The sequence below is a fragment of the Prionailurus viverrinus genome, chromosome C2 (assembly GCF_022837055.1).
Source record: "Prionailurus viverrinus isolate Anna chromosome C2, UM_Priviv_1.0, whole genome shotgun sequence".
Classification (NCBI taxonomy): domain Eukaryota; kingdom Metazoa; phylum Chordata; class Mammalia; order Carnivora; family Felidae; genus Prionailurus; species Prionailurus viverrinus.
In genome coordinates, this window is record NC_062569.1 from 4,683,168 (window position 1) to 4,695,444 (window position 12,277).

Consider the following 12,277-nt stretch of genomic DNA (forward strand, 5'->3'; position numbering starts at 1 on the left):
GAAACACGCGACAAAGCGCAGAGGGCTGCGCGCACGAGCGCACAAAACGGGGACGCGGCCTCGCCCGCACCGCGCTTCTGCTTTAGTCCAAAGCCGAACCGGGGAGCGCAGCCCGCCTTCGAGCAGGGAAACCCCGGCTCTCTCCCCACGCCCGTCGCTGCGCCCTATAAATAGCCGAGCTAAGTCACCGTCTCCGCTAGAGTCGCTGTTCCTTGGGGTGAGGAACCGGGCGGCGAGCGCAGGTGCTCCCTCCCGGCCGGCTCCTCCTCGGGCGTCTCGTCTCCGCACCGCCCCTCCTGGGCACCCCCGCACCGCCCCTCCTGGGCACCCCCGCGCCGCCCCCGGGCGACGCGCGTCCGGCCGGGCGGCAGGACGCCCCGCGCCTTGACCCCCGCCCCCCGCGGCGGCCGCGCAGCCCCGCCCCGCCCCGCCCCGCCGCCCCGCCTCCCCCGCGCCCCGCTGCCGGCTGCCAGTCCCGGCTGCCAGTCCCGCCCGTGCGCTGGGCCGGCCGGGGGCCGCGGGCGTGCGCACCGGCGAGTCCGGGGGAGGGCGCGGGGGCGGCGGGGCGGGCATGGGGGCCCCCGGGACCGGCCGCTGAGCGAGCGAGCGCGCCGGCGTGCGGCGGGAAGGCCAGCCTCGCGGTTCCTCCGGGAGCCCAACTCCGTTCCCGCGCCGCCACGATGATCCCCCCGAGCGGCGCCCGCGAGGACGGCGTGGACGGGCTGCCCAAGGAGGCGCCGAGCGCCGAGCAGCCGCCCTCTCCGGCATCCACCGGCAGCCAGGAATCCAAGGTACCGCGCGCACTCGCCCCAAGAGAGCACGAACTCACTCTCCTCCTGCCCTTCTCTGTGTCCACCGTCGTGTCCCCGGACTGGCGCCGGTGCCGGCGGGAGACGTGCCCCTAGCTGGAGCCGGGCTCCCCCGAGACCTGAGTGTCGGGCAGGACGCGCAGGAGAGCTGCTGGAGCGCGTCGCGTGGACCCGGCCTCCTGCCCACGCAGACCCGAGGCTGCGCGGGCTTCTCCCCCCGGAGCGCACGCCGGGCGGTGCGCCCGGACTCCCGGGCTCAGAGAGCCCGCTTTCGCGGGAGGCTGGCGGCTGGGCGGTTCCGCGCTTTCCGCCCGCCGGTGCCCCAAGCGCGGGGTGGGTGTTGAGCGGCGTCTGAAGGCTGAAGGAGGATAGACAGCGAGGGATGCACCTGCGGAAGGGCTAGGGCGCCTGCGGCCGGCCAGGGGTTGTCTGTGTCCCGGGCGTCTCCGAGACGAGACGTTTGGCGTAAGTCAAGGGCTCACCCCTGACTTCGGAGAAGCCGAGCGAAGGGAAGAGCCGCGTGCGTGGGAAAGTTGCTGTTCCTCTTGTGGAAGTTAATACGTGAAGAACTTACACTTGCTTTTGCGAGTGGCGCTAACGCACATACACAGAGCCACCCCCGCAGCACCCCTGCCACGGTTCCGCTTCCTCTGAATCGCTGCTGGGTGCCAGGCACGTGCTTGGGAATCTTGGACGCGGAGGGCGTAAAGCGTGGCCGCTGGCCGTGACCCGCCACGTGGCCTCGCGGCCCGGGGTGAAAATCGTAAGATGGAGCTTGTGGTCGCGAGGATTCCTTTACGTGCAGGGCTCCTGGCGCCTTGTGCAGATCTCCTTGAGAGCTCCCCAGGCATCTTCGGAATGCTGGGCAGTTGCTGTGCAGGAGCGAAGGCAAGGGGGATGCCGGTTCGGAGGGCAGGTCAGACGGGGCAGAGACAGGCCTCATCCCTCCGTCCCTTTGCATACACCCGTCAGAGCCGTTGGCAAACCAACAGGATCAAAATCCCAGCTAAGTGGCTCTCGGTGTAAGTGATGCCGGGCTCTGGGACACATCTCAGCCTCTGGCAGTAAGCCATCAAAGAGAGCTTGGCATTTTATTTTACTTTATTTTACTTTTATTTTATTTTATTTTACTTTACTTTATTTTATTTTATTTTATTTTGCTTTATTTTATTTTATTTTGTTTTATTTTATTTTGTTTTATTATATTATTTTATTATATTATTTTATTTTATTATTTTATTACTTTATTTTATTTTACTTTATTTTATTTTATTATTTTATTTTATTTTATTATTTTTTATTTTATTATTTTATTACTTTATTTTATTTTACTTTACTTTATTTTATTATTTTATTTTATTATTTTATTATTTTATTTTATTATTTTATTATTTTATTTTATTTTATTTTGTTTTATTTTATTTTATACTTTATCTTATCTTGTTTCATTTCATTTTATGGCCAATGTCTGATCAGGGATATATGTGTCAACTTGCCTAAATCTCAGTTGGAAATGGGGCAGAAGCCCCACCGCCCCCCCTTCCAGAACCACTGTTAAGAATTCATGAAACGGCCCAGTACCTGTAAGAGCCCCATCAGGGTTTATCCTTTTCCTTCCTGAGCTGAGGCGGGTCCACCCCACCACAGATGATCCACCCCGAAGCAGCCTCACACCCTGCACACACACACACCACCTCTCCTCTGACTGGAAGTTTCTGGGCATCTCATCACTGTCTTGTCACTGACCGTCAGCCACCTAAGGGCTGTGGGTGGTGTGGGTTAGTGGCCGTCTCAGAGATGATCTAGAATACGGTAAATGAAGGCAGCAGAACTCAAGAGTGAGACTAGTACTCAACTTTCTCAGTTGGGCCGGCTGCTCCCGCAGTAGGCGTGTTCTGGAGAGGGCTTAGCATTTGCGGATGCGGCAGCGTGGTTTAAACACACTGTATGGATTTGCTATTTATAGATATCCCAATGCAAATTCCTTGGCAGAGGAAAAACTACATATGCGATACCCATAATTATCCACTGATTTATCTGACTGTGGTTTCAAATTTCGCACATGCAAGTTTTTCTCCAAGTGGCCTAGACACCTGAAGTGCGCGTATACGGCCCAAAATTTATGGTCGGTGTTCTTGTCAGTGGAGATGGGCCGCCGGGGGGGCCATGAACCCCAGGAAGCTGAAGGCAAAACAGTGTGGCTGAATGTGAGTTTTTTGGGGTGGCATTGGTGATATTCTCAAAGCCCTTGTCCCTCAGAAAGGCTGAACCGCCTACACCTAAGAAGGCTCTATTTATTCTACACCAGGAGTGTCAGATTTGAAAGCTCACGGCTGTTTACACGGATGTTCCACCCTGAGGATGGAAGGAAAGGAAGGAAGGTAGGAACAAGGCATTAGTAGGCACTTCTGAAATGGTCTGTGAAAATACCACTAAAATGTTTTAGGTCCCTCTGAGCATTAAGCTTCCTCAAGAAAGACTTTTAAAATTACTTCCTAAAAAAAACCAAAAACAAAACCCCTTTTCTTCTCTGATTGGAAGGGTGACAAATACCCTTTGTACAAATTTGAAAAGCCCAGACCAAAGAAAAGAAAGAAAAAAAAAAAGTCCCTCATTGGCTCACCATCCCGAGGTGACTACCGATAACATTTTGATCTATGTCATACATCTTTTTGAAGGTCTGCTTTTGTATTCGCGTAGCTGAGCGAACTATGGTCAGCATCTGCTGAATGTGTGCCGTGTATCAGGTACAACTTGGATCTTCACAGTCACCCTGTGAGAGGGACTTATTTTATGAATAGGAAGCAGAGCTCAGAAAGGTTAGGGGACTTGCCCAAGATCACAGAGCTAGCTGAGAGCCACAGCTAGGCCAGAGCCCCAGGCGGCATAGCTCTGGAGCCCAGCCCTCCACCACAACTCCCTGTCCCACTTGGGCACTGTTTGCCTTCCTCCTGGTTCCCCTAACACCCCACTCAAGTATTCCACACGCCACTCAAAGTCATCTACAGCAGTATTTCGGGCTTCTCTCGAGAAGAAATCTTTGAAAATAAATTGAGCCACATTATCATATGAAATGATGAAAAACCAAGTCTTGTCCAGCTTCTCAGTGTTTGGTTTTTCTACTGTCCCCCTCCCCACCCCTGAAAATATACTTATGGAAACAACTAAATGGGATGTCACAGAATCATCTAGAAAGCGGGGCCGCAATAAATCCTTTGGTCGAGAGAGTCCATTAGGAGAGGACGATGATGGTTCAGTGCCCTGAGCCCATAAGATGTTTCCAGAAGTCCACTTTTTTTGCAGGCTGTTTGGAATGGTACATCATAGATTATGGGCACTGGGAACACTGGAGATCATCTACTCTCAGTGTTTTTTTAAATTATGGATACTTTCTATTGTGTATATTGATTTTGGTACGGAAAATGTCAACATACACAAAAGCAGAGAAAACAGTATAAAGATCAGTCGGTCTGTGACTAATCACCTGGCTTCACCAATGACCGATTGATTCATGGATGGTCTCTTTTCATCTCTTACCTCCCACTACCGCCGCCGTCCCTCCTCACACACACTGGATCATTTGAAACCCAGTTCCAAACATCAAATCATTTCATCCATAAATATTTCAGGCTGCATCTCTGAAAGCTTCTTTGGGAAACATGACTACCATTATCACATGCTCACATACTTTTCTGTCGAGGGTCAGTAAATTCTTGGGGGGGCCACGGATGGTCCTTGGGAGATCCGTGAACAACCAGAACCGGCATTGAGCATCGTGCAGTTACACGTAGATGTGCGGCATCCGGAGAAAGGATCCATGGCTTAGGTCAGGTCAGTAAACTATCTGTCACCTTCACTGGTTATTTAAATATCCTCTCCTTTTTTCTCTTGAGGAAACAGAGGCCAAGAGGAAGAGGCAATGACTTGCCTAAAATCACACACATTGCTAAGTGGCAGCATTTTTGCTTGAGAACCCTGTCTTGGAGTTTAGTCCGCAGGGCACATTCCTGTAAACAGAAGTAGTAATGTAGTTCATGTGGTTTTCTTTTTCATAAAATTAGTTGCATTGAAGAGTTTGAAAGCCACTGATGAACCTCACCCTTCTGTCTTTCCATTAACGATTCCAGAAAGACCACAACCTCATTTTTTTTAAGTGCTGACGGAGAGCATGGAATACTAAGAAAAATGTCATGTTTCAGCATCTCTTATTTCAATGAATATCTTTTCTCCTACCGACTTAATGGCAACATAGAAAACCTTACGAGGGTCTAATATGAAGGTTTAATATGGATGCTCTTGGCCATCACTTATATGACCCAAGGTCACATTTTGATGATGTGGAGAGATTATAGGTTTTGAGGTCCAATAGACGAGAGTTGAGATCTTTCCTTATCAGTTGCCCTGTGACTGTGGGATAGTTGCCTAACCTCTCTGAGCCTCAGCTTCCTAATCTCTAGAGTGGGCATGCTGATACCCAGTTGACATGTTTTGTTTTGTTTCTGTAAGGCCAGTGACCTAATACGTCTTAAGCATTTAAAAGCGTGTGACATTGTTGACTTTCTCTTCCTGCTTCACATTAGATGACTTCTGTCACCAGCCAACCCCAAATATCACCGGAATCATTTCAGTAACCAAACCTGATACTGCAATAGTATAACTGAGTTTTTCTCCCCTTGGACTATACCGATGCTGTTGACTGTAGAGCGTGTTACACCTTAGCTGTTTTGTATCCCCGGGAAGATAAGCCACAGACTCACCAGCCTGTGGCTTCAATTTTGAAAGGGTGATATAAGCCACCCAGTGGCCCATTGGAGCCAGGAACCAAGGACTCCCCTTATTCCTGGATGGTTCTCTCTGAATGTGGACCACCATCCAAGTTAGGGGAGAAAAATCTCTTCACCATGAGAATGCGTCTCCCGGAAAGGGCGTGTCCATCAATCAGCAGCTGTTTATTGAGTGCTGTCTTTGTGCCCAGCTTGTCCCATACACATATATGAAGCTATCGTTGGTAAGGATTTTAACTTCTACTCAGGGGAGATGATGGCACCTTGGCTTTGCATCCAAATCTCTTGGGGAGTCCAGTCCACGGTTAGAGCGCTAAACTGAAATCTCTGAACGAGGGTCCCAAGCATGAGTATTGTTGTAGAGCTTCCTTAGCGATTTCATTGTACAGCCAAGTTTGAGGAACGCTGGCTTAGACCATCAAAGAAACTGAAGAGAGAATAGGAATTGCATAAGAACTGTAGATTGTCGAGATTCTCTTCTTTCCAAGCACCGTACCTGAAGGAACCATTTGTGATTACTTCTCTTCTTCCCTTTCCATTTATCCTTCCTTTCCAAACAAATGGCTCCGACAAGTGACCCACTGTTGACTTCCACACTGCCAGATAATCTTAAGCATGTCTCAGATGCAGCTGGATTTACAAGGCTAGCTATGCTCTTATTATGCTATTTTCATAATCAAAAATAAAAGGTGGAAGACAGAAAACTATAAAGAAAAAAGTTCTTTATCATACAACCTAGATATAAGGGTTGTTTCGTTACTTGCCATATTTTTCCACTTACGTTTCCTTTATATGTGTGCACACACGTACTTGAAACAAAATTGGAACAGTGTATACGTAAATGCATGATGTACTTTCTCTTGAACCTGATGTTATACAGAAATTTCCCATATACTCTGAGATAATAACATCAATAATAAAAATAGTACAACATTCTACTTCACTGTTAGGCCGCATCTATTTCATTGGTCCCTTCTGACTGCATATTTAGGTTCTTTTTACCTTTCACATATTTAAAAACATTGAAATTTGGGGCACCTGGGTGACGCAGTCGGTTAAGCATCCGACTTCGGCTCAGGTCATGATCTCACAGTTTGTGGGTTCAAGGCCCGCGTCGGGCTCTGTGCTGACAGCTCAGAGCCTGGAACCTGCTTTGGATTCTGTGTCTCCCTCTCTCTCTGCCCCTCCCCGCTCTCACTCTGTCAAAAATAATTAAACATACATACAAACATACATACATAAATAAATAAATAATAAAAACATTGACATTTATATCCTGATACATAAACATTTGAATATATTTCTGACTGGTTTCATAGGAAGTAGAGCTGTTGGGTCTGGATATAAACACTTCCAAGGTCTCGTATTCTCATCGACACGGTGCCCTCAAGAAAGACTATTACCGTAGCTTTTCATCTCTTAGTAAACTTTTTTATTGAAATATGGCATCCTACCAAAAAGTGCACACACCATAAGATTCCAGCTTAATTAATTTTCAAACAATAAACTTTTGATCTGTCTGTAACCAATGCAAAAGTCAAGAAATCAGATGTTACCAGCACTTTGGAATCTCCCTCAGACCCCCTTCTCTCATCTCTAGCTCCCCAAAAGTAAACGATATCCTTCTAACACCATAAATTAATTTCAGTCATGTGTGCTTTGTGGAAATGGAATCATGTAGTGGAGACTCCTTTATGCCTGGCTGCTGTCACTTAGCAGGATGTTACGAGCTTCATGTATGCCCGTGCGTGTAGCAATCATTTTCATTTTCCTTGCTGTATAGCATTCCACAGTAGGAACGGTTCACTATGTACCCACTCTACTGATGATAAACATATGGATTATTTCTTGGTTTGGGCTGCTTCAAGTAGGACCCTATGATCATCTTATATATGTCCTTATAGATATCTTATATATATCCTTATAGATATTTTCTATCTATCCTTATAGATATCTTGTATCTATCCTTATAGATATCTTGTATCCATCCTTATAGATATCTTCTATCTATCCTTATAGATATCTGTTGGAGCAGCATCGCTGGGTTGTAGGGCAGACATGGGTTCAGCCTTGGTAGGCATTGTCAGCTTTCCAAAGTAGCTGTACTAATTCATACTCCCTCCAACAATGTAGAGTTCAGCCTCCTCCTTATCCTACCAATACTTGGTATTATTGTCTGTCTTTTTCACTGCAGCCGTTGTCATAGGAGATTAATGGCATCCCACTGTGTTTTTAACTTGTATTTCCGCAACGAATAATGAATCTAGCAGTTGGCAGTTTTTGTGCATTTTGGCATTTGAATATTCTCTTGGGTGCAGTAGTCGGTCAAACCTTTTGTTTCTTTTCCTGTTAGGTTGTCTGTCATGTTCCTTTTAATTTACAGGAATTCATTACATGATTCTAGATACAACTACTTTCAGAGATAAATGTATTGGAGATATCGTCTCCTACTCTGCAGCTTACCTCTTCTCTTCTTAACAGAAATTCTTATTTAATTAGTTTATTAATTCACCCTCTTAATGGTTGTTAGTGATTTCTGTGTTCTGTTTATGAAATCTTTGCTTACCCGAGAGGCATGAAGGTATTCTCTTACATTCTTTCCCAGAAATGTTATGTTTTGCCTTTCACACATAGGTTTATAATCCACTTGGAATTGCTCTTTTGGTATGGTGTGAGGTAGGGGTCGAGATTCATGATTGAACTGAATTGCCACCTTTGTTCTACCCGTGATATAGACCACTCAAGTGTGTTTGCTTCTGCAAGTATCCCAGGGAATCATTAACTGAGAACCCAATTTTCTGTTACGTCTTCAGTTTGGGGGTTCTCAGACCAAACTGTGTTGTAGAAATTCGAGCCTCAAATCTATGTAAAGGCAATCTGTGATTATGAATTCTCAGGAAATATGTATGTTTGTGTGTATTTTCCACTTTATGGCTATGCTAGGATTTCTTTATCATCAACCCAAGTTGGTGAGAAATTTGTTTCTAGTTCATTCTTTCTTTGTTTTTCAAATATCCCCTCTATCCAATCCCCCTAGGTGGTTTTTTTTTAATTGGTGGTAAAATATGCATAACATACTATTTCCCATTTTAACCATATTTTTAAGTGTACAGTTCTTTGACGTTAAATACATTCACACTGTTGTGCAGCCCTCACCACCATCCCTCTCCAGAACCTTGTCACCTGCCCAGACTGAAACTCTGTGCCCATTAAACAGTTATTCCCCATCTCCTTTCCCTGGCCTCTGACATTCCAGTTTCCAATTCTATGAATTTGACTACTCTAGGTACCTCATATCAGGAGTCACGTAATATTCACCCCTCTGTCATTGGCTTATTTCACTTACCATAAATCTTTAAGGTTCATTCAGGTTTTGGAATATATGTCAGAATCGCCTTTTGTTAAGGCTGAATAGTATTCCATTGTATGAATATGTCACATTTTATTTATCCATTCACCCATCAGTGGATATTTGAGTTGCTTCCACTTTTTGGCTATTGTGAATAGTACTATTACGAACTTGGGTATATAAATAACAGTTCAAGTCCCTGCTTTCATTTCTTTTATGTGTATAGCCCAAAGAGTGATCGCTGTATTACATGGTAAGTTTTTTGTTTGATTTTTTTTGAGGCATCATCATATTGCTTTTTCCCCACTGGCTGCACCATTTTAGACTCACAGCAGCAAAACCCTTGTTCACAGGAACCAGGGTTCCAGTCTCTCTGCATCCTCTCCAACAGTTGTTATTTTCTGTTTTGTTTTATTTATTTTTTACCCTCCTGGGCATTAAACAGTATCCCATCATGGTTTTTATTTTGTATTTCCCTGATGGGAAGTTGAGCATCATTTCACGTACTTATTGGCCATTTGTATGTCTCCTTTGGAGACATGCCCATTCAAGGCCTTTGCCCGTTTTTAAATCAGGTTGTTTGGGCTTTTTGGTTGAGTTATAGTATCGTAGCCTTTTACATCAGAAAATTTGAAGGACAAAGACATATGGGGTTTTCTTATTGTTTTAACTACACACAGGGTTATTTCTGTGTTTTAAAAACTAGTCTTTCTTTTGCATATTATCTGCTCATGTCCTCATCCATTTTAATAGAACATTCATCCATTTCCTATTGATTTTTAAAAATTCTTTATAAATATTAAAGCGATGATCTTTCATAGATGTTGTAACATTTTCCCAGACTGAAATTTGCTTTTTGATTTTATTACATTTTCAATCTAGAAGATTTCTTTTATGTTGTTAAATGTCTCAGATTCATTTAGCTGTGGCTTCTTTTTTCCATATATTTAGAAGAGTCTTCCCCACCCTGGGAGCAGATAAATATTAACCTGTTTGTGTCTCTAGATTCTTAATATATACCTGTTCATTTTATCACCTTAATCCCTATGGAATTTATGGTGTTATGTGGTATGGAAGAACTCTAATTTTTCCCCCAGGGATTAATAAGTATTTCTAAACCATTTATTGAATAATTCATCCTTTTTTTGCTGATTTGAAATGTTACATTTATTATGTAATAAATGCTAATATGTACTAAGTTCTCCTTTAGAGTTATCTGTTAAATTCTAGTGATTTTGCATATATTACTATAGAGTATTTTGGCATTACTATTATAATGTTTTAATTATTGTAGCTTTATCATAGATAATTGGCAATACAGGTACCTCCCGGGAGTTTTATTTACTTAGCTGCATACCTTTTTTGTTTTTTCATCAAGTTACAAAAATAATATTTGGAAAGTACTTGCGTGAAACCTTGATCGTTTCAGTGAAATCTTTACAAGTGTCGGGATTTTGTATCCAGGAACATAGTATACGTATCTTTTGTCGTCGATGTGTCTTTTATGACATTTGTAAGTGCTTGGGAGTTTTCCTCAAATACTTTTTGCCCAATTCTCTGTTAGGTATTGTTTGGGTATTTTATACTCTGGGTTACCGTTATGAACCATCTGTGGTGAGAACTGACATACAGGAAATTTGTTTTATATTAATTTTATAATCTAAGATCTTTTAGGTTCCGTTTCATCCATTCCATCAATAAGGAAATACAGCGTCGCTTAGTGGTCCAAATCCCATGGCGCCACTTTGAGATGCCGCTTATATAAGCTTCCCTGTCCTTCCCTTTCCTGACCTTCACTGTTCTTTCTGGAAAGTGAGCATAATCCCGTCTGCAGCATCATCGCTAGGGTTAAATTAAGGAGTGTATGCTAAGCGCTTACCACAGTGTTGAGCCCATAGTAAGTAAATGCTAGTTATTGTTATTAGATTATCATAATACCTGCAATAATAATTTTGCCTCTCTAAATATAACTCTCATTTTCGGAGGTGGGGGAGTAGAGTAGGCTTGGGATAAGGCTTATTGCATGAGAACTCCCCAAACAGGGTAAATATGAGCGGAGGTATGGAGCTAATACCTGGCCCACTTTAAATGCCAGCAATATTTTACTGTAAATGCACACTGTCTATAAGTGTTTATTGTACAGTTGTTGGTACTACGGGGTGGCCTTAGCACTCTTGTTCATCAACCCACTGGGAAAGCCACTACAAACTTACACATTCCGCCTAAGAAATACAAGGTGGTGTTTTGCAAATTTAACTTCAAGACAAATCCATTTGCAACCAAATCATTTCTTAAGACCTCCTTCTCTGCAAATCCCAGACTTCCCACTCCTGTTCCCAATTAAACTGAGACAATCTTTCTCGTGTTAAGATGGGGAATGTTCTTAGCTTACTAAGAATTTCCATCAGGAATGGACGTGGAATTGTTTCCAGCGATTTTTTGGCAAGTATCGAAGTAATCATGTGATTTTTTTTTCTTGTCCTTTGGCCTCTTTATGTGATGGATTATATTAATAGATAGCCTAATATTAAACCCTTCTTACATTCCTGGAAAAGATCCTACTTGGCCATGAGGATTTTCTTTTAATAAACTGCTGGGATTTGATTGCCAATACTGTATTATTTTTACATCCATATACATAAGGGAGATTGTTCTGTGACTGTTACTTTGTGTTCTTGGTCAGATTTTATTTTTAAGAATATGCCAAGTTTTAGAAATGAATTTGAGAGGATGTCCACGGAGACTTTCACTTGTTTTGTTTTTATTTTTTCTGTGGAACAATTTGTAGAACCCAGAGCCCCTCATTTGATGTGTGGGGGGAAAAAACCCTGCTAATAATATCTAGACCTAGCACCTATTTTCGAATAAATTTTGAACACATTGTTTTTTATTTTATTCTCTTCTGTCTTTCTCTCTCTCTCTCTCTCTTTTTTTTTTTTTTTTTTTTTTTTACAAATTGGCATGATTCAGGTTTGTTAATTTGGTTTTTTCCATAAGCTTATTCATTTCCTTTAGATCTTAATAGCATCTCTGGATGAGTTGTCATAGAAGGAGCCCTGCACCTCCCCTCAATCTCTCCCTATCTTCACTTTCTCTAGCGGGTGCCCCTGCGCTCCCATGCTGTGCACACCCGGTTTTGTAGTTCTCTGTGTTTATACAGCATCGGTGCCTCGATCCGGGTTGGGATCAGGGTCTGTGTTAAACCCCAGTGCCCCCTCCTTAAATCCCTCACTTCGTTGATTCCCTTCCTATTGGTAGAACAGTTCCTCTCTGGCCCTTTGGGCTATGACTTCCCCTCCAGCCGTCACTCCCGTGTTGGTCCTCCCCAGCCTCCT

The 12,277-nt window shown here is 43.9% G+C and overlaps 1 protein-coding gene across 4 annotated transcripts in view; it reads left to right on the forward strand.

The window, feature by feature from the left end:
* Positions 1 to 528: 528 nt before the first annotated feature.
* Positions 529 to 12,277, forward strand: part of STAC (SH3 and cysteine rich domain) — a 137,261-nt gene continuing 125,512 nt past the window's right edge. For 3 of the 4 annotated variants that reach the window (XM_047874900.1, XM_047874898.1, XM_047874901.1), the window contains exon 1: positions 529 to 791. In XM_047874900.1, coding sequence (XP_047730856.1) covers positions 681 to 791 — 111 coding nt within the window. In that variant the 5' untranslated portion in view covers positions 529 to 680. The remainder of the gene's footprint in view (positions 792 to 12,277) is intronic. The other variant, XM_047874899.1, reaches the window with a different exon arrangement.